This window comes from Panthera pardus, unplaced genomic scaffold (genome assembly GCF_024362965.1).
Source record: "Panthera pardus isolate Hobbes unplaced genomic scaffold, ASM2436296v1 HiC_scaffold_18, whole genome shotgun sequence".
Taxonomy (NCBI): domain Eukaryota; kingdom Metazoa; phylum Chordata; class Mammalia; order Carnivora; family Felidae; genus Panthera; species Panthera pardus.
The window spans coordinates 4,544,908-4,566,452 of record NW_026526743.1 but is presented as its reverse complement, the minus strand read 5'-3'; the positions used below and the strand labels follow the sequence as shown (position 1 = coordinate 4,566,452).

The following is a 21,545-nucleotide window of genomic DNA, read 5'->3' as shown; positions in this document are numbered from 1 at the left end:
TCTGCCAGTCATGACCCCTGCCTCCGGTCCGCAGATTTTACACGTGAAAACAGAGACACTGTCACCTGGGGGCGGAGGAGTGAAGGCGATGACTCAGGTATTAGAGCGTCCAAGGTCCCTAAGCGAGCCTCAGTTTCCCCTCCTGCGGAATAGGCCTGGAGGCTCCAGCGAGGACCCAGACCCGGCCTTACACATAGTAGGAACTCGAGTTGGGGGCGGGGGGAGTGTAGACTCCCCGCCCCGCCCCCCGCCCCCCCCCCCCCCGCCACCGTCCCGCTGCGCGCCCAAGGTGAGTGGCCGCGTCACCGCCTCTCCCCCGCCGCCCGCACCGCCTTCGGGGCCCGTATCCGAAGCCCCTAGGCTCCAGCCTCCCCGGGCCCAGCCCTGCTCTGCCGCCTCCGGCGGGCAGCGGGCCCCGGGCACTCACCGGCTTCCAGGGCCGTCCGAGGCTTCGGCCTGGGGAGAAAGAGGGGCGGGCCCGCCAGGAAAGCCCCGCCCACACGAGCGCAGCTGGGGCCAATCGGCGCCCGCTGCGACAAGCTACGGCCCCGCCCGTAGGGGACGCTCCCGCCAATCAAGAGGAGCGGCTGGCTGACCGGGCCAATCAGAAGTTGTCGGAGTGTGCCAGCCGTGGGAAAAGCAGGGCGCCGGAGTGCGGAGCCAGGCGGCGCGGTCGTGGGCAGGACCCCAGGCCTGACGGGCAGGGAAGGCGACCAATGGCGATCTGTGGGGGGCGGCTGGGGGCGGGAGGCCCGAGGGATACGGGTGAATGCGCCGCTTTGTACGCGCTGCATGAATGGGGGCCTTTGTGAGAGTTGGCGTAGGGGGGGTTGGCGGCTGGAGGCCGGAATGCCTGGGTCCCCCGGGAGCCGGCGGGCAGGAGAGACAGGAGAGAGAATTCACTGTTGTCGAATCCCCACCGCGTACCAGGCACTCTCCCAGGCTCTCACCCACCAGGGAGGTGTGGGCGATACCGTCAGGAATAATAATGATCATTTATTGAGTGTCCGATGTATGCCAGGAGCTGTGCTAAGCGCTTTACCTGCATGATCTCATTTAATCCTTACAACTACTGCTTGGAATTAAGATCTTCATCTTCCAGATGAGGTAAACCGAAGCTTAGAAAGAGGGTGTTAATTGCCGAAAGTCATGCAGCTGGCGAGTGGCAGAGCAAGGACTCTGATCCCGCCAAATCTGACTCCAGAACTTGTGTTCTTTTTTTTTGTAATGTGTATTTATTTTGAGAGAGACAGAGAGTGAGAGAGAAAGAACGAGTGGGAGAGGGGCAAAGAGAGAGGGAGAGAGAGAATCCCAAGCAGGCTCCCGCTATCGGCGCAGACCCAGATGCCAGGCTCGAACTCATGAACAATGAGATCGTGAGGTGAGAGGAAACCAAGAGAGGGAGCCACCCAGACGTCCCCAGCACTTGTGTTCTTAATTAATCACCATGCTACAGCCAAATGGTGGTTAATGCTTCCCAATTTACAGATGGGAAAACTGAGGCTCAGGGAGAGGCAGGTGAGTTCCCAAGGTCACAAAGCAAAGGCCCCGGCGAACCCACAAGGTGGAGCCCGCGACTGAAGCCAGCCTGTTGCGGGAGAGCCCTGGACCATTGGTTTTTGAGCAGTGTCCCCATTTCACAGGTGTGCACTGAGACTCCAGGAGGAGTGAGCAGCTAGGGTGGCAGCTAGGGTGGCAGCTAGGGTGGCAGCAGGGGCCTGCTCATGAACCAAGCACCAGTCAGCCTGGCTCCGTTGTTCAACAGCTGTGTGGGCTTGGGCCTGTTGCCGGCTTTTTTTTTTTTTTTTTTTTTTTTTTTGACGTTCACTGATTTCTGCACCTGTAAAATGGGATGATGTCTCCCTGCCTCTCCTCTTGCCCACCCCTCCCCCCAATCACACACACACACACACACACAGAGACTACTGCCAATGGGATCCTGTCGAGCTCTATTCAGACGGCACCCCTTCTCTGCTCAGAAACGTGTGCTTCATGGCTCCATCTCAAAGTAAAAGCCGTTCTCACCGTGACTCACTGGGTGATGTGTTCCCTGGGGCTCTGTCTGATCTCATCTCCCTTTCCTCTCCCTGTCACTCCTCTCCGGTGGCACTGGCCTCCTGGGTGTTCCTCAATTCTATACACACTCCTTATGCGTGGTCCTGCCTCAGGGCCTTTGCATTTGCCGTGTCTTCCATCAGGAACTCTGTTCCCCCCAGATTCTGCATGGCTGTCTGCCTCTCCTATTGCCAGCTCTCCTCCAATGTCATCTGCTCTGGAAGGCCTGTCCTGACCATTCTATATAAACTGATCCCCTTCATCACTCTCTCCCCTGACCTTGCTTTGTTTTTCCTCGAACCGCTGGAAGTATTTATGTGCTTATCTATTTATCATCTTGTCTCCTCACTAGAATATAGGTCCCGAGAGGGCAAGGATCTTTGTTTTGTTCAGTGCTAGATCGTCAGGGCCAGGCACACAGTAGGCACTCAGTGAGTTTCTGTTGAGTCAATAGTAACAAATCCTTGTATTATATGAATGAGTTAATGCGTGCAAAGAGCTTACCGTGGACCAGACATCAGGGAAAGGCTGAATAAACAATGATTATTATGAGAGTTGTGATCTGTTGCCCTACAAACCCTTCTGATAGCATGCAGGAGGGAAACAACGCAGCTAGAGAAAGTCTACCACCAGGGAAAGAAGCCAGAGAAAGGGAAAGGTTGAGAGGTAAGAGATGGGGAACAAAGACACAGGAGGAGAGAGATGGAGTTGGGTTGGGGGCAGAAACAGGTGCAAGCGTCCGTCTCCCACTGCATTTGCCCAGCAAGGCGAGCCCTCGTGGGCAAGAAGCTTTGAGGTTGCTGTGTTCACTGACTACTCTTTGCAGACAGAGAAACTGAATTCCAGGGAGGGAAGGACTTTTCCGAGGGCCCCGAACTGATAATACAGCTCACATGTCTAAGGCCTGATTGCGTGCTGGGAATGTGCCCACCATTATCTCAGTGCATCCTCATCCGGGTCCTGTGAGGTTGGCACTGTCATTACCCCACTGCACAGGCCAGCAACATGCCCAGGGTCCCCTGGCTGCTCCTGGTGGCAGATCTGGGCTTAGATTGAAGGAGATCAGACCCCTGAGTCTGTGCGGCTAACCAAGACAGAGCTGAGACCCCTGTTACTCCGACCGAAGTGTTCTCCATGAAAGCCTCCTGCAGTGAAGATAACGGGAGCTGGGGGCACCCAGGTGGCTCAGGCGGTCAAGCATCCGACTTCGGCTCAGGTTGTGATCTCACAGTTTGTGAGTTCAAGCCCCGCATGGGACTCAGCACTGGCAGTGTGGGGCCTGCTTGGGAATCTCACTCTCTCCTCTCTCCCTGCCTCTCCCCCCCACTCATGCTTGTTCTCCCTCTCTCAAAATAAATGGATAAACTTAAAAATATATATATAACACGAGCTGCTATTTATTGAGTGCCAACTGTTTGCCAGACATTGCGCCCTTTGTGTGTATTAACTCATTGGATTCTCTCAACAATTCTGTGAAATGGATACTTTTATTATCCTCATTGGACTGATAGAAAACTAAGGCTAAAGCCCATGAAATCCCATGTCCTTGAGGGCACCAGGAAAGAGTGTGTGAACTAGGACACAACAGAAACTCAAACAGGAAAGAAGGCTCTGGCACGCCCCCATTCTAGCCACACTCTGCCTGGTAACTGGTGATGTCATCAGTGCCGGCTAGGGTTAAATCCACTTGGCAACTGGTGATGTCATCATTCCCACCGAGGGGGAAGCAGGAGAGGTCATTACTTCTGCTCAATCTATGGGGTTACTGATAATATCGATGACTGGTGATATTGAGCTTCCTTTTGCTGAGGGTGTTCTATGAGACGGATGACTGTGCTAAGCACTCTAATCGTTGGGGTAAGATATCTAGCACTTACTGTTTTCCAGGCACGGTGCTACCCCCTTTATGAGTCTTGAACTCCAAGGGGTAGGTACTGGTGTCAGGCCCATTTTACAGATGAGGACACTGAGAGAAAGCTGCCCAAGTGTGCACAGCTAGAAAGCATCAGAGCCCAGATTTGAACCCAGGCAGTCTGGCTCCAAAGCAGGGAATGTGAATCACTACATGAAACCACCAGAGAGTGACTGAGACCCGGGAAACCAGTTCAAAGCCCTCCATCTGTCCTCTATCCCAAGTCGGCTACAGAAGGTCCTCAGGATAAAGCCCCAAACTCATTCTCTTGGCGGTCAAGGCATCTCCACCATCCACCCATCCCTTCACCCCGGGCACGGGAATCGTCCCCATTAAGTTGTGAGCCCAAAGCTGTCAGGGGCCAGGTCTGACTCCTCTGTGGGTGCAGCATAAGCTGTAATAGAGAGGGAACTCAGAAAATCGGGGTGGACGGACTATCGGGATGGATGAAACAGGGAGAAAGGAGACGGGAATGGGGGAGCATTCTGAGCCCCCAGAGGCAGAGAGGGATTCCCTCGAGCTAGCACAGACCTCATTATTCTTAACTCCTAATGACCTTGTTATGCAGAATCTGAGGCACGGGCAGCACAGGTGTGGGATCAAAGCCATCGGGGAGCCAAGTTCGTATACAAAAATAAAATGTTGGAGCTGAGAGGAGAGGAGACAGGAGGACCAGGCAGGGGCTGCTCTGTGGAAGAGATTCTGGGAGGATTTTTTTTTTTTTTATACATTTTATGTTTAAATCTCTACAGCCAACGTGGGGCTCGAACTCACAACCCCGAGATCAAGAGTCACATGCTCTACTGACTGAGCCAGAAAAAAAAGTTAGGGGAGCAGCTCCCATGCCTGGCGGGGCTGAAGGCGTCCCAAGTCTTAACAGAGACAAAGACAGGGACAAAGAGCATGTTAAATTTCACTGTGGGTCCCGACTGTAATCCTCCCTGCGCATTGTCTCTCTGTGGTAAAGAGCTGAATGATTCTAGTATTTTATTTTTGGTTGCCGGGCTGTTCTTTTCTCGCATGTGACTCAGGGCCGGAACTGCCTCCGAGACAAGAGCGAGCTGGCAGCCAGATAAGTGAAGGGTTCAGTTCCGTGACAACAAATATTTATTGAGTGCCTACTACGTGTCAGGCCTGTTCTGAACGAGGGGTCAGCAAACATTTTCTGTACAGGGCCAGGCAGTAAATCCTTTCCGCTCCCGGGGCCACATGGCCTCCGCTGTACAAACTCTGCGTGCCCTTGGAGCAGGTAAACAGCCATGGATTATATGTAAATTATATGTGTGGCTGTGTTTCCCTAAAACTTTGTTTCCGTAGACAGGAGGTGGGAGGGTTTGGCCTGTGGGCCATAGTTTGCAGAGCCCTGTTCTGGAAGCTGAAGGGGTGGAGGTTACGGAGACATAATCCCAGCCCTCACAGAACTCAGATATTCATCTACTCCTACACGCAGGTGGAGGGAAACTGCTCACACCTAAGTGAGACCCTATCCTTCCTCTGCTCGGAGTCCACCCCCGGCACCAGTCTCACTCAGTTAAAGCAAAGTCTTCATGGGGTCGCACAGGCCCCTACACCCTCTGGCCCGCTTTGTCCCCTCTCCGACCTCATTTCCTGCCGTCTCCCCACTTCTCTGCTCTAGCCGTGCTGGCCTCCTTGACGCTTCTCAAATATACCGGGCTCAGCCGTGCCCCAGGACCTTTGCACATGCCATTCTCCCTACTGTAATGCTCTTCCCCTAGATAACCCTTTGACTGCCTCCCTCTTTCTAGTCTCTGTTCAGATATCACCTTTTCCATAAGGGCTTTTCTGAGCGCCTTGTCTCCTGGACTCCTGATGCCCCTCACCTGCTCACCTTTTGTTTTTGTTTTGTTTTGTTTTTTGAACCACAGCACTCAGCATCCTCCAACGTGCCAGTGATTTACTTATTACATTCATCATTGTCTGATGCCCCCAACTGGAATGGCAGCTCCGTGCTGGTGGGAATTTTTGTCTGCCTTATCCCCTGCTGTGTCCCCAGTGCTTATAAAAGAGCCGGGCACACAGTAGATACTCAACAAATTCTCGCTGAAGAAATGAATATGTCCTGGTGATGGACTGAACAAGTGAACACATAATTATAGAGCACATTGGCAAATCGGGGTAAGTGCCGTGAAGAAAAAAGCAAAGAGGAACCTGGGCAGCTCAGTCAGTTAAGCAATGGACTTGATTTCAGCTCAGGTCATGATCTCATGGTTTGTGAGATCGAGCCCCACATCAGGCGCTGTGCTGACAGCGTGGAGCCTGCTTTGGATTCTCTCTTCCCTCTCTCTCTGCCCTTCCCCTGCTCATGCTGTCTCTCTCTCTCTCTCTCTCTCTCTCTCTCAAACTCTCTCTCTCTCTCGAAATTAATTAATTAATTAAGAAAAAAAAAGAATTGCATCTTTAAAAAAAAGAAAAAGAGGGGCATCTGGGTGGCTCAGTTGGTTACGTGTCCGACTTCAGCTCAGGTCATGATCTCACGGTTCATGGGTTCGAGCCCCACATCGGGCCCTGTGGTGACAGCTTGGAGCCTGGAGCCCGCTTCGGATTCTGTGTCTCTCCCTCTCTCTGCCCCTCTCCCGCTCATGCTCTGTCTCTCAAAAATAAATAAAAATGTTAAAAAAAAATTGTAAATTTTATTAAAAAAAGAAAAAGTAAAGGACGGAAGAGAGGGCAGGAGTTTGGGTGTTATTTTAGAAAGGGATCAGGGAAATCCTCTTGAGGAGGGGACATGTGGAGTAGAAGGATGATATGACAGTACTATGAGTAAATTAATGAATGGATGGATGTGGAACTGATGGAATAAATAAATAACTGAAGGAGTGGATAAATAAATGGCTGGTGAGGAAATGGATGACTGTTTGAATGGAGGGATAAGTGAATGAATGGAGTGTATATATACTAAATAAATATATAAGTGGGCAGATGGACAGAAGAATCAATTAATGCATAAACAGATCGAAAGATGAATGAATGGACAGATGGACAAACGAATGGATGGATAAATGGTCTTTCGTGCCCCCGTACCTTTGCACGTGCTGTACCTTCTGTTTGTTATACCCTCTCTCCATCTCTCCACCCCAAGAACTCCAGGCCAACTTCCCAAGTTCCAATCTGTGCTGGGTGAATAAAAGGCTCCCTGGTCTCCCTCCACCCCCATCCTATGTCCGGCCACCATGTCCTCACCCTCATATCGATGCTCTGATTGCACTAGATTGGAACAATCTGTCAGCTGATTCCTTTAGAGGACAAGTCTTGGGTCTGACTAACATCCCTGATACCGGTAGCTTCACAAAGGTCAGGGTCAGACTCATTGGGTCCCTGGGATCCCCCAGCACAGGACCTGGAACACGGGATGCTTCAGCAGAAGGTTGTTGACTAAGAAGATGAACGGATGTATGACTTTTAGCACTTGGTGAGCTCCTACTCATACTTCAAAACCCAACTCAGAAGTTCCCTCCTCTGAGAAGACTTCTCTGACTCCTCCTGGCTGGCCAGATAATAACTGTTAATATTTCTTATGATACCCATTGTATCCTAGGCATCCCAAGTTCCCTCTTGTACATATATGTCGTATCATTTAACTGCCAACGAGCATCTAGAGTCAGATTCTATTGCTTACAAATGAGAGAAACTTCTCTAATGAGTAGAATACAGCCAAAGTGATGGGATATCACTTTCACGATGAGGTTATAAAAAGACGGGGACTTCTGTCTCGCTAGCTGACTCTCGTGGTGGTCTTGATAAAGCAAGCTGCCACCTTTAAGGTCATGTGGCAAAGGAAGTGAAGTCGGCCTCTAGCCAACAGCCTGCAAGAAACTGAATCCTGTGGACAAGCATGAGAGTGAGCTCAGACGCTGACCCTTTCCAGCTGAGCCACAAGATGAGACCACATTCCCAGGAACACTTCAATTATGGCTTTGCGGGAGTCCTGAAGGAGAGGGTCACCACAGCTATTTTTAAAACATTATTTTCGTTTCGAAGTAAAGCTACTTTTTTTCCCTTTCCTTTTTTTTTTTTTTTTTTCAACGTTTTTTTATTTATTTTTGGGACAGAGAGAGACAGAGCATGAACGGGGGAGGGGCAGAGAGAGAGGGAGACACAGAATAGGAAACAGGCTCCAGGCTCCGAGCCATCAGCCCAGAGCCTGACGCGGGGCTCGAACTCACGGACCGCGAGATCGTGACCTGGCTGAAGTCGGACGCTTAACCGACTGCGCCACCCAGGCGCCCCTCCCTTTCCTTTTAAGTAGGCTGCACGCCTAGCATGGAGCCCAACGTGGGGAGTGAACTCACGACCCCCGAGATCAAGACCTGAGCTGAGATCAGGAGTCAGATGCTCGGGGTGCCTGGGTGGCTCAGTCGGTTGAGCGTCCCTCTCTTGATTTAAGCCCCGGTCATGATCTCACAGTTCGTGAGATCAAGCCCCTTGCACTGTCAGTGCAGAACCTGCTTGGGATTCTCTCTCTCCCTCTCTCTCTCTGCCCCTCTCCTGCTCATGCTCTCTTTCTGTCTCTCAAAATAAAGAAATAAACTTAAAAAAAATTGTTGGTGTTTCCTGCCTTCCAGAAACTATGAGATCATAAATGTGTGTGGTTTTAAGTCACCAAGTGTTCTCTGTTTGGGGGTGACCTGTTATGCACCCATGGAGAACCAGTACAGGGTTGGCAATTCGGCACAGAGAGGTGAAGAAACTCGCCCCTGATCACACAGTGAGAAAGGGGCAGAGCTAGGATTTGAACTCGGGCAGTCTGACTCAAAAGATCAGGCACTTGACCACACGGCTCCGATGCCTTTTAAGCTCATCGCACTCGCGGGAATATTCTAGGCACCTCCGACCTTTCCGAACGTCCACAGCACCCTTCTGCGGCCCCCCTTATCTGCCTAGAACTCATGTATTCACTGGCAAATCAGAGACACCCCTTCCAGGATCTCCTGCTCCCACTCTGGGGCCCCCCAGCTCTGCCCTCCTCTTTCGTACTCTGACACCCGTGAGTCATGCCTGTCTGGGGCTGGCACTGCCTCGCCCATGAGGCTGGGGGCTCCGGAGGGCCAGGACTGGGTCCTGATTTACCTCTTGTCCCTGCACTCCCCGACATGGGGCCAGGCGTTCTCGCGTCTGCTGGAAATCGCGGCTTATTTATGATCAGTTTGGTCCTTTACCGAGTATTTATCCTCTTTGGAAGAGGCTGCTAATTATAGCTGTCCTTTATGGGGAGCTTTTATGCGCTGGCTCTGGTTTAAATATTTTATACACATGAGCTCATTCGGATCACACGTCAGCCCTACGAGGCAGACTCCGTCGATGGCCCCATTTCACGGATGAAAAAATCACGGCTGGGAGAATTTAAGGGGTCCCTCCAGGCCACGCAGCTGGGGAACGGGGAGCCTCTCACCTACCCCTGTTCTATTCCTGAGTAGACCCACCCCCAGGGGACCCCATCGTGGTTACTTTGGGGTCGACGGTCTCCAGTCTTCACCGGGGCAGCTCGCTCAGAAGGCGGGTTCCCGGGCCCCACCCCAGAGGTCCCAGCTGAGTGGACCCGGGTGGGGCCTGGGAATCTGCATTTTTACAAGTTCCCAGGTGATCTCGAGGCAGGTGGTTCTAGATCACACAGCACAGCACTTGGCATCATCCTTGATTCCTCTTTTTCCTTACCTCCTACATCCGGGCCACCCGCAAACACTGCCAGCATGACCTTCTAAAAAGATTCCAGAATCCGACCCCTTGCTGCCACCACTCTGCTCTAATTAACCCGCCATCGTCTCCTGCCTGGACTACTGGGGTCACCTCCTCTCTGGTCTCCCTGCTTCAGCTCCTTGCCTCCGTCAGCCTGTTCCCCCACGTCAGCTCATGTCCCTTCTCTCCTCAGAGCCCTCCTGTGGTTCCCATTTCATTCTGAATAAAAACGAAGTTCTTTTTTTTTTTTTTTTTTTTTTTTTTATAAAAACGAAGTTCTTACCATGACCACAAGTCCCAGCAGGGTATGCTCCGCCGCCCCCCTCCCCCCCCCCCCCGCATACGTCCCCTCCTTGACCTCACCTTCCACCCTCCACCCCTCACTCACTCTGCTCCATCCATACCTTCTGGCTGTTCCTTGAACACACCTGGCATGCTCCTACCTCAGGACCTTTGCACGAGCTACCTCCCTTCCAGAATCCCCATGGTTTGCTCCCTCTATTCATTCAAGGATTTGCTTAAATGTCACCTTGGCAATGAGGGCTTCTCTGACTATTCCGTTTAATATCATACCAGCCCCCAGGTGACCCCGATCTCCTTCACCTGCTCTCCTGTTTTTGTTCCCCACAGCACTTTTGACCTTCCAACATATTATATCATTTACTAATTTGTTGTGTTTGTTATTCATTCTCTGTCTCTGACTGCAGAACATCAGCCTTTCGAGGGCGGGGACTCTGCTTCGTTTACTGTTCTGTCCCCAGCTCCCAACCCTTGCTCGCAGTGAGTGCTCTGGAAATATCTGTTGCATGATTGAAATAAACGCTTTAAGAAACTCTGCTTGAGAGGCCCCTGGCTGGCTCCGTCGGAAGAGCACACAACTATTGATCTCAGAGTCCTGAGTTCAAGCCCCACGTTGGGTGTAGAGATTACTAAAAAGAAATAAATAAACTTAAAAAAAAATTCTGCTCGAGCTGGTAAGATGATGGGGAACTTTTGCTTCCTGGTTACTTTTTTACATTTTCAATAATCATTACCTTATAACCAGGAAGGGAGAAAAGGCTACCAAAAGCTATTTTTCAAACCCTATTTTCTTTTCGGATTAAAACGATTTTAATTATGCAAGGTGGAAAAAATTCGAATATGAGGGTAATACTTCCCTTGACCATCACCTTCCTTCTCACTTCCCCTTCCAGATGGACCCCTCACAGTTTTGTGGTGTGTCCTTTTCCAAAAACATGCACTATTTATTGACGTCAGGGATCCACTGCCTGTGTTTGTAACTAAAGCTTTATTGGCACACAGCCTGGCTCCTTGGTTTATGCATCGTCTATGGTGCTTTCACACAATCAAGGCGGAGCTGAGGACTTAGGATAGACATCGTATGATGCTCAAAGCTGTAAATATTTACTATTTGAGACTGTACAGAAAAAGTTTGTCAACCTCTGATTTATTTATTTTTAAACAATTTTAAAGTTTATTTATTTGAGAGAGACAGAGACCCCGTGAGTGGGGGAGAGGCAGAGAGAGAGAGAGAATCCCAAGCAATCTCTGCACTCATAGCGCAGAGCCCGATGCAAGGCTCGAACTCACAAAACCATGACGTTATGACCTGAGCCGAAGCCAAGAGTCAGACGCTTAACTGACTGGGCCACCCAGGCGCCCCAGCCAACCTCTGATTTAGATGAGAAATAGATAGATAGATAGATAGATAGATAGATAGATAGATAGATAAAGTAACTGAAAAATATTTCCTACGATTTCTTGTGTTTAGGAAATAGGATAACACTTGATATATTGAACTTACTTTTCTTACTTAGCAATACGTCCCGGAGAACTTTCTGGACCCCCTACATTTAAATTCACTTTAATCTTTTTCACACCTGCATAGCATTCCAACATCAATCTGTAGAACCTTTGACCCTTTCCCTATCGATGGGGCTTTCAGTGGTTTTCCATTTTTCACCCTTGCAAATGACAATCCGCGAACATCGAACATTGTTCTTCCTACTTCCTCATGCACAACACGCATAGGTATTGCTGAGTCAGAGTGTTGAGCGCTTAAGATGATAATAAATGTTGCCAAACTGCCACCCACAACACCGCCGGTTTCCTTTTTAGGAAAGAAATGGAAAAAGAAACCAATCCAAGTCAGGTATTTATTACATGGCTATTCTGCGAAAGGTTCCACCCCTTGGTGGGGGGAGGGGTGTCACCTGTACCTTCCCCATCCCAACGCAGTGGACTTTCTCAGCTCTTCGAGCTGGCTGTTCCCTTCTCCACCCTTGTCTGCCTGCTAAAATGCTGTGAGGGCCTCGAGATCCACCCTCGATGATCAGGAGGAATTTTGTGACCTCAACTGTGCACCGACACTCCGTCCCAGCAATCGCATTTCCAAGCACCCCCAGGAAGGCATGCGCAGGGGACATACGAGGACATGTCCAAAGATGCCCGGGGCAGCCTCGTGGGCGTGTGTGGGGACAGAGAGACAATCGTGGTGACAATCCCTGTTACTTGGGGAGTGAACGTGTAGAAGTAAAAGGGAGTGGATTCCCCCCCCCCCCCCAGGGTATTCTAGAAGCAATAAATCCGACTTTAGGGAAGATCCTAAAAACATAAGGTTGAGCAGAAAAAGTAAGAAACAAAACTGGCTTCTACAGCACCATTTAAAAGACAAAATGTATCTTTTGTATCACTTTAGAAGACAGAGTTACACAGATTGTCTGGTCCACAAGCCTTGGCACAAATCCCAGAGGAGGCATGAATTTAAAGGTGTTGGGTTTGTGCAGGGGTGGAGCTGGGGAATCAAGGGGGAAGAAATTAGAAGGGCAAAATGGGAATATGGATAAAGGAGAGCGAGACAAGCACTGAAAATATACGTCACAACTCTATGCGCCCAGCTCTGGCCCCTCCATCTCAGGGGGGTCACCCCTTCTCAGAAGCCCCCCAGCCTTCCCCCGCCAGAAACAGGCGGTTCCCTCCTGTGACTTCTGCCGCAACCCTTAAAGCACAAATTTCCCCAGACTGAGACGCTGTCCGCAGGAAACCAAGTCCTGCCTCAATTTTCCTAATCCACAAGAAGGTGGACTGTGATAATGACCATGATAAAAGAGTATCCACCATACAGAGTTTTTGGAGGGTTAAATCGACTCCTGCCCTGTGCTTAGCGCAGTGATTCTGGCACGTTGCAAACACTCAATAAATGCTGCCAGCTATTATTAGCAATCTTAACATCATTATTATTACTGAGAGTGGCTGGCGGACATTGGGAAAGGTCTCCCCCCCCATGCCTCCTTTTCCAGGAAGCCTTCCATGATTTCTCATAAAGAGCTCTGCCCACACCTGTGGCCCCAATTCCCCAGGTGTGGGCATTGACTGCTCACCTGCTGGTCTCCGCCGCTGGCCCGGGAGCTCCTCAAGGCCAGGGACCTGGGTTGGCTCCCCTTGAGTTCCTCAGAGCCCAGCATAGCAGCCAGTGTCCCTCAGGCCTCTGGAACCGTCTGCCCACCTGAATGGAACGCAGGCTGGGAGGGCAGATAAGGCAAGTGTATAATTAACGAATATATGGCAGGCTGTATATGTGAATAGCCTGGTGACAGGGTAGAAACCATAAACGCGGAGAGTCCCGGTCTGGTTTCAACCCACCTCCTGCCTCCTCCCCAACCACTCCTCTCCATGTTGCCTGCATTCCGGCCTCCTGGTTGGCACACCTGCCCCAGGACCCACCTCTAGAGCCTCCGCCTGAGCCCGGGCGGGGCCCTCACCTTGGGATGTCCTTCCTGCCCCTTCTTCCGTGTGTGCTGTGACAGGTGATGCTGATGTGCACACACGACGCTCGCGCCTTAAGCCTCGCGAGCCTGACTCCCCTACCTGCCTTCCTGTCCCTTCCCGTTCCTACCTCTGCCATCTAATAAAACGCACAAGCTCTTCCTCAGTATAGTTGGGTTTTTTTTGGTGAAGCCAGGCATCTTGAGGTATAATCTATATGCACACGTATAATTATATCATAGACACATATATCATTTTTCTACACCAGGCAAAATCCACCCTTTCTAGTGCATGGTTCTGTGGGTTCTGACAGAAGCAGACAGACAATCCAGATACAGGACAGATCCATCACCCTTGAAATTCTCTCAAGACCTCTGTCCAGTTGCTGAGGTCGGCGGGTGTCACGGCACTCACTAGGGTAATATGTTCGTGTTTTGCTCATTAAAAACAAAACCAGGGGCGCCTGGGGGGCTCAGTCGGTTAAATGTCCGACCTTGGCTCAGGTCGTGATCTCGCGGTTCACGAGTTCGAGCCCCGCGTCGGGCTCTGTGCTGACAGCCTGGAGCCTGTTTCAGATTCTGTGTCTCCCTCTTTCTCTGCCCCTCACCTCCTCTTGCTCTCTCTCTCTCTCTCAAAAACAAATAAATAAATAAATAATTTTAAAAAACAAAACAAAACAAAACAAAACCAGGGGCGCCTGGGTAGCTCAGTCGGTTGAGCAACCGACTTCAGCTCAGGTCATGATCTCACGGTTCATGTGTTCAAGCCCCGCATCAGGCTCTGTGCTGACAGCTCGGAGCCTGGAGCCTGCTTCAGATTCTGTGTCTCCCTCTCTCTGCCCCTCGCCTCCTCTTGCTCTCTCTCTCTCTCTCAAAAATAAATAAATAAATAAATAAATAAATAAATAAATAAATAAAACAGGGGTGCCTGGTGGCTCAGTTGGTTAAGCGTCTGACTTTTGATGTCAGCTCAGGTCATGATCTCCCGGTTTGTGGGTTCCAGCCCCCACATCGGGCTCTGCACTGACCGAGGTGCGGACAGCTTGCTTGGGATTCTCTCTCTCTCTCTCTCTCTCTCTCTCTCTCCCTGTCTCTCTGCCCCTCCCCCACTCACTTGCGATTGCTTTTTCTCTCTCAAGAATAAATAAATTAACCTAAGCAAATAAAATTCAAAAAAAGCAGCTGCGCAGAATCCCGCAGCACGGATGTATCAGAGTTTATTTCAACCAGTGGTTGATGGGGTTGACGGACACTTACAAGGTTTCCAGTGTTTTATAGACAAGGAAATGAGAGGAAAACTGAATGTTCCACACAAGCCTTCCTGTGAACAGAGACCAGTTGTCTTTCCCCAGGGCAGGTGCCAGTGAGACTGACGGATCTTAGGGCCTGTGCATTGTTCCCTCATATTTTATTATGAAGCATTTCAAGCATATGGAAATGTCGTGGGGGAAAGGGCCCAGTGAAGACACACGTAGCCACTGGCTACATTCTCCAATTGTCATTTGCTGTGTTTATTTATTTATTTTTTAATTTTTTTGAATGTTTTATTTATTTTTGAGAGAGAGAGAATACAAGCAGGGGAAGGGCAGAAAGAGAGGGAGACACAGAATCTGAAGCAGCCTCCAGGCTCTGAGCTGTCAGCACAGAGACCGACGCGGGGCTCGTACTCACAGACTGTGAGATCATGACCTGAGCCGAAAGTCAGACGCTCAACCGACCCGGCCACCCAGGCGTCCCCGCTGTGTTTATTTTTTTACAAGTATATCCATGCGTCCTTCCCTTTAGCTCAGGGGTTCTGAACCAGGGGCAAATTTACCCCCCAGGGGACATTTTGCAATGCCTCGAAACACTTTTTTTTTTCTTTTCATGTTTATTTATTTATTTTGAGTGGGGGAGGAGCAGACAGAGAAGGAGAGAGAATCTCAGGCGGGTTCTGTGCTGTCAGTGTGGAGCCTGATGTAGGGCTCAAACGCCCGAACCGTGAGTTCATGACCCGAGCCAGCACCAGAAGTCAAATGCTTAACAGACTGAGCCACCCAGGCGCCCCTAGAAATAGACTCTTTTTTATTGTTACAACTTGTGTGTGGGGGAGAGGTGTTGGTCAACTACAGTGCATAGGGCGGCCCCCACAGCAAAGAATGACCTGGCCCCTAATGTCAGTAACAAAAACTGAGAAACCCTACAATCTATCCACTCCTTAGAAAAAATGCACAGGGGCGCCTGGGTGGCTCAGTCGGTTGAGCGTCCGACTTCGGCTCAGGTCACGATCTAGAGGTTTGTGGGTTCGAGCCCCGCATCAGGCTCTGTGCTGACAGCTCAGAGCCTGGAGCCTGCTTCCAGGAGGCTCTAAAAGAGAATTCGTTTCCAGCTCTTTGCAGCTTCTCCAAGCTGCTTTTGTTCTGTGGCTCGATGCCTGGTCACTCCAGCCAGTTTCGCCGGCACATGTCCCTCTCAGACTCTGACCTTCCCGCTGCCCTCTTACCTCTTATAAGGATCCTTGAGATGATCCCAAGGTAACACCCAAGAAGGTATCGGATATTGAGGATAATTTCCCCAACTCAAGATCCTTGTTTATGCACACTGGCAAAGTCCCTTTTGCCACGTAAGGAGACGTTCACAGGTTCTGGGGATTAGGACGTGGACATCTTGTCAGATTATTATTATTATTAGATGTTATTAATGATTAGATATCATTGTGGTGTGATTAGATTAGATATCTACTTTTTTTAATTTATAGATTTTTTTCTAGAGAGAGTGAGTGTGCGTGAGCAGGGGGAGAGGCAGAGGGAGAGAATCTTCTTTAAGTTTATTTATTTTTGTTTTCTTTTATTTTTATTTATTTTTTTAACGTTTATTTATTGATTTATTTTTTTTTTAATTTTTTTTTCAACGTTTTTTATTTATTTTTGGGACAGAGAGAGACAGAGCATGAACGGGGGAGGGGCAGAGAGAGAGGGAGACACAGAATCGGGAACAGGCTCCAGGCTCCGAGCCATCAGCCCAGAGCCTGATGCGGGGTTCGAACTCATGGACCGCGAGATCGTGACCTGGCCGAAGTCGGACGCTCAACCGACTGCCCCACCCAGGCGCCCCACGTTTATTTATTTTTGAGACAGGGAGAGACAGCATGAATGGGGGAGGGTCAGAGAGAGAGGGAGACACAGAATCTGAAACGGGCTCCAGGCTCTGAGCCGTCAGCACAGAGCCCGTCGTGGGGCTCGAACCCACAAAGCGCAAAATCATGACCTGGGCTGAAGTTGGGACGCTTAACTGACTGAGCCACCCAGGCGCTCCAGAACACGTGACTCTTGATCTGAGTCATGAGTTCAAACCCCACATTGGGGGTAGAGATTACTTACAAAAAAGAATTCAGTTCCTCAGTCTTGCTAGCCAAATCTCAAGTATTCAGTAGCCACAGAAGGTTGCTAGCTACCATTTCCACAGCACAGATGTGCAATAGTTCCATCATCATGGAAAGTTCTAGAAGTATCTACAGGGAAACCAACCTGTCTCTTGCAGGAACAACTGCGTTTCCTAAGATTACACAGATGTATTGTGCCAGACGACTGCCTTCCCATTGGGGGTGAGGAAAGGAAGAAATAAAGAAGAAGCAAAATGAGAGGAAAAACATCCAGCCATAATAATAATTGTCTGGCACTTTGTAGGTACTCATTATGTTAAAAAAAAAAAAAAAAGTACACACAGAACTGCCAGCTAATGAGCATTTACTGAGTGCCAGGTAATTTCTTGACCAAGTTATCCGACTTATGTTTATTCTCAGAGAAATAGGAGGAGGAAGAGGGAAAAACACTCAAGCCAAGCCCTTTCTTTTCCAAATAGCAGAGGGATTAACTCTTCAAGCGCCACGCATCTCCTGAGGCCAGCCATCCGCGAAGGAAATCTTTCTCTCTTCCTTCCTTCTTTTTTTTTTTTTTTTTTTTTTTTTTTTTGGTTAGGAAGGAAATCTTCTTTAATTAATTTTTTTAACTTTTTAAAATGTTTTTATTTATTTCTGAGAGAAAGAGAGAGAGACAGAGTGTGAGCAGGGGAGGGGCAGAGAGCAAGGGAGACACAGAATCCGAAGCAGGCTCCAGGCTCTGAGCTGTCAGCACAGAGCCCGATGTGGGACTCGAGCTCGCGCACCAGGAGATCATGATCTGAGCCGAAGCCGGACGCCCAACCAAATGACCCACCCAGGCGCCCCCATTTAGCGCCTGCATTCTTAAAATGAATTTTTTGAGTGCCTACTAGGTACTGGGAATAGCACCAGAGACAACACAGAGTCCTGAGTCTCTCTCCTTTTGGATCTCACCTTCTGGGGCGGGGACAGTAGATGGACAATGAACAAGGAAGCAATAAAATATATGATATAATATCAGGAGGTGATAAGTCTTTTAAAATGCTGACCCAGGGGATAGAGAGAACACAGCTGTTAGCAGATGAATTCTGAGAACAGGAAATGGAAGCCCAGGGGAGGCAGAATTTTCAACCTCTGAGCCTGGGCTGCCCTCACTTCCCCACCTAGCAGTTCCCGGGAGGGACCATCACCGATTCCACAAACTGGGTGGTTTAAATAACAGGCATGTGTTGTCTCACGGTTCTGGAATCTAGAAGGTGCAAAACCAAGGTGTTGGCTGGGCTGGCTCTCCTCGAGGCTCCAAGGGAGAATCTGTCCCAGCTTCTGGCAGCTTCAGCATCAGGCGTTACTTGACTTGTAGGTGATGTTTTCTCCTTCGTTTACGTTGCCTTCCCTCTGTGCATGTGTGTCTGTGTCCAAGTTCCCGCCCCCACTTTTTAAGTAAACTCTGCCCCCAACGGGGGGCGCAAACTCATCACCTCGAGATCGAGAGGCGTCTGCCCTACCAACTGAGCCAGCCAGGCGCCCCCCACCCAAGTTCCCCCTTTTTATGAGGACATCAGTCCTATTGGATTAGGACCCACCCTAATATCTCATATTAACGCGATCGTCTGCCAAGACCTTATTTCCAAATACGGTCACGTGCGTAGGTCCTGGGGGTCAAGATTTCATATCTTTTTGGGCCGACATAATTCGACCTGTCAATACTCATCTCAAATCCCAGTTCCTCCTAAAAGTGCTCCCTCATTGCCCAACCCTTACTAATCAGTCTGTCTGGCTCTCCAGAGCTCCTCCTCTACATTCATTTCATGCAGACGGGTCTAGTTACTTTTGCCTGTGTTTTTTTTTTTTTTTTTTAATGTTTATTTATTCTTGAGATAGAAACAGAGCGTGAACAGAGGAGGGGCAGAGAGAGAGGGAGACACAGAGTCTGAAACAGGCTCCAGGCTCTGAGCTGTCAGCCCAGAGCCCAACACAGGGCTTGAACCCACGAACTGCGAGATCATGACCTCAGCCGAAGTCGGACGCTCAACCAACTGAGCCACCCAGGCACCACAGCATTCTTTTTATGAGGACACCAGTCTTACTGGATTCGGGGCCCACCCTCACCCAGGATGAGCTCATCTTAGCTAACTCCATGTGCAACGACCCTATTTCCACAGAAGTTCACCTTCTTGAGGTCTGGGGCCGAGGACCTCAACATACCCTCCTGTCAGGTGGGGGGGGGGGGGGGGCACAAAACTCAACCTCTAACACACGCTAAGGCAGAACACAAAGCACAGAAGGCAGACCGGAGGTGGTGGGGTAAGGGCTGCTCCCTCAGATGGGGTGGCCTGGGAAGGTCTCTCTGTGGAGGGGACCCTGGAGTCACAGCCTGAAGGAGAGGAGTAGACAACTGCTCTCTTACAGTGATGAATGTGAATTTCATTGCCGCCGTTGGTGACATTTCCCTTGGCATCTCGGTGGTATTTAATTGGTTGTTGTTGTTGTTTTCCTGCTCATTTCCTGGTCTGAAACTGGCGAGACTAAGAGGGAGTAGTCTCGGAGGCGTGGTTCTCATTAAGAATCTGAGAATTTTTCCGCCGCGTCGAATTCATTCCATCAGCAGCTCTGAGAAGCCCCAACAGCTGCGAGGCTGAGAAGCGGTCAGATCCCTGTTGGCAGGGAGAAGTTGGGGCGCCTCTGATGAGCTCAGGCTGCCAGGCAAGGTCTCAGACCATCCCAGCCAATGCCCCTGCCAGACTTTGTTAGGAATAAACACAGGAGAGGGGCCTCCATCCCAAGTGCACAGCTCAACGAATTCTGACAAAGTGAGCACGCCAGTGAAGCCAGATTAAAAGCAGATTAAAACGCAGACCAGTCCAGGGGCGCCTGGGTGGCTCGGTTGAGTGACTTTGGCTCAGGTCATAATCTCACAGTTTGTGGGTTCAAGCCCCACAGTGGGCTCTATGCTGACAGCTCAGAGCCAGGAGTCTGCTTCAGATTCTGTGTCTCCCTCTCTCTCTGCCCCTCCCCTATTTGCTCTCTCTCTGTCTCCCCAAAGTATATAAACATTAAAATATTTAAATGAATAATTCAAGTTTTATTGGAACATGGCCACATCTCTTCACTTACTGCTGTCTATAGCCCTTTGCTATAATGGCCGTGGCAGAGACCATATATGGCCTAGAAAGCTGACAATATTTACTATCTAGCCCTTAAGAGAAAAAGTTTGTCAACCCCTGCTGGATGGCATTCCATTGTACAAATATAACACTATCTATTTATTCATCCAACTGTGAATGGGTATTTGTGTAGTTTCCAGTTTGGGTTTATTACAATAGGGCTGCTAAGAACATTCTAGTACAGAGGTTGTTAAACGTTTTCTGTACAGGACCAGATAGTAAATATTTTAGGTTTTCTGAAGCACATATGATCTTCATCACATATTCTTTTGTTTTTTTTTCTTTACAACTCTCAAAATATAAAGGCATCCTTAGCTCTGGGCCAGGCCACAGACAATTTTTGGCCTCCAGGCTATAGTCTGTCCATCCCTGTTTCCACATGTGGGTTTTGGTGAACATATATACGTACTGTTGCTGGATATGCAACAGTGTGCCCTTTTTATTTATTTTTTAATTTTTTTTTACGTTTATTCATTTTTGAGAGACAAAGACAGAGCATGAGCAAAAGAGGGGCACAGAGGGAAAGGGAGACACAGAATCTGAAACAGGCTCCAGGCTCTGAGCCGTCAGCACAGAGCCTGACGCGGGGCTCGAACCCACGGACCGCGAGATCATGACCTGAGCCGAAGTCGGTCACTTAACCGACTGAGCCACCCAGGCGCCCCTGCCTTCTCCCTCTAACTGGCAGCAGGGTCCCCAAGAGTGGCTGTTTGGTCGGCCTGAGTTCCATAGGGAGAACGATGGGGATTTGGAGGCGGTGTCCTCAGCGGCCGGGGAGGGTCGTGACCATGATGAGGGAGAAGCAGACCTTTGCCGTTTTTATGCCCCTGGGAGTTGGGGCTGGCCCATCACTGCCGCATACCCCACTTCATTCCGACCACTACAGGCATCAGATAAGTGTCGAGAGGGAGCAAGCGGGTCTCTCAGGGGACGACGTTTGGAGATCGTGTTTAGTCTTGCTACGGCCTGAATGTTTGTGTCCCCCTAAAATTTGTCTGTTGAAATCCTTACCCCCAAAGTGAAGGTATTAGGACGTTAGATTTGGCAGGGATTATGTCATGAGGGTGGAGATTTCATGATGGGGATTAGTGCCCTGATAGCGCCCCCCCCCCAGCCCCTGTCACCCCTGTGACCCTGCTTCCGATCTTCAACTCTCCCTCACACACTCAGCTGCTGTCTGACTTCCTTGCTGCGTCTCGAAAATTCTAGGCTTGTTCCCACCTCAGGGCCTTTGTACTTTCTCTTGCCTCCGCCCAAAGGTTCATCTCTGAGATATCGCCATGACTCACTCCTTCATCCTTCCTGGCCTCACTCACATCACAGTGAGGCCTCCACTGGCCAAACCATGAAAATTCGCAACGCCTCGCTTACTTCTCTACCCCTTTCTCGCTTTATTTACTTCTCTCTGGTGCCTAGGACCACCTAATGGCTTATATATATTTCAGGTATTTATTTGACTGCTTTTACCACGCAAGACCCAGGAGTTTGTGTCCGTGTTACGGTCTAGTGTGTCTAGACACTAGGCAGTGTCTAGAACGGTAGCCGGGACTCAGTTGGTGTTGTGAGCTGCCTTTATGAATGAATGCATGCAAAAAATA

The 21,545-nt window shown here is 49.8% G+C and overlaps 1 protein-coding gene across 1 annotated transcript in view; it reads right to left on the bottom strand.

Moving 5' to 3' along the window:
- The window catches only part of MYH14 (myosin heavy chain 14), a 103,297-nt gene extending 90,121 nt beyond the window's left edge, over nucleotides 1-13,176 (bottom strand). Inside the window, 1 exon segment of the mRNA XM_053905659.1 lies at nucleotides 13,042-13,176. Within this exon segment, the coding sequence (XP_053761634.1) occupies nucleotides 13,042-13,125 (84 nt within the window). The 5' untranslated portion in view covers nucleotides 13,126-13,176.
- Between the last annotated feature and the right edge of the window lie 8,369 nt (nucleotides 13,177-21,545).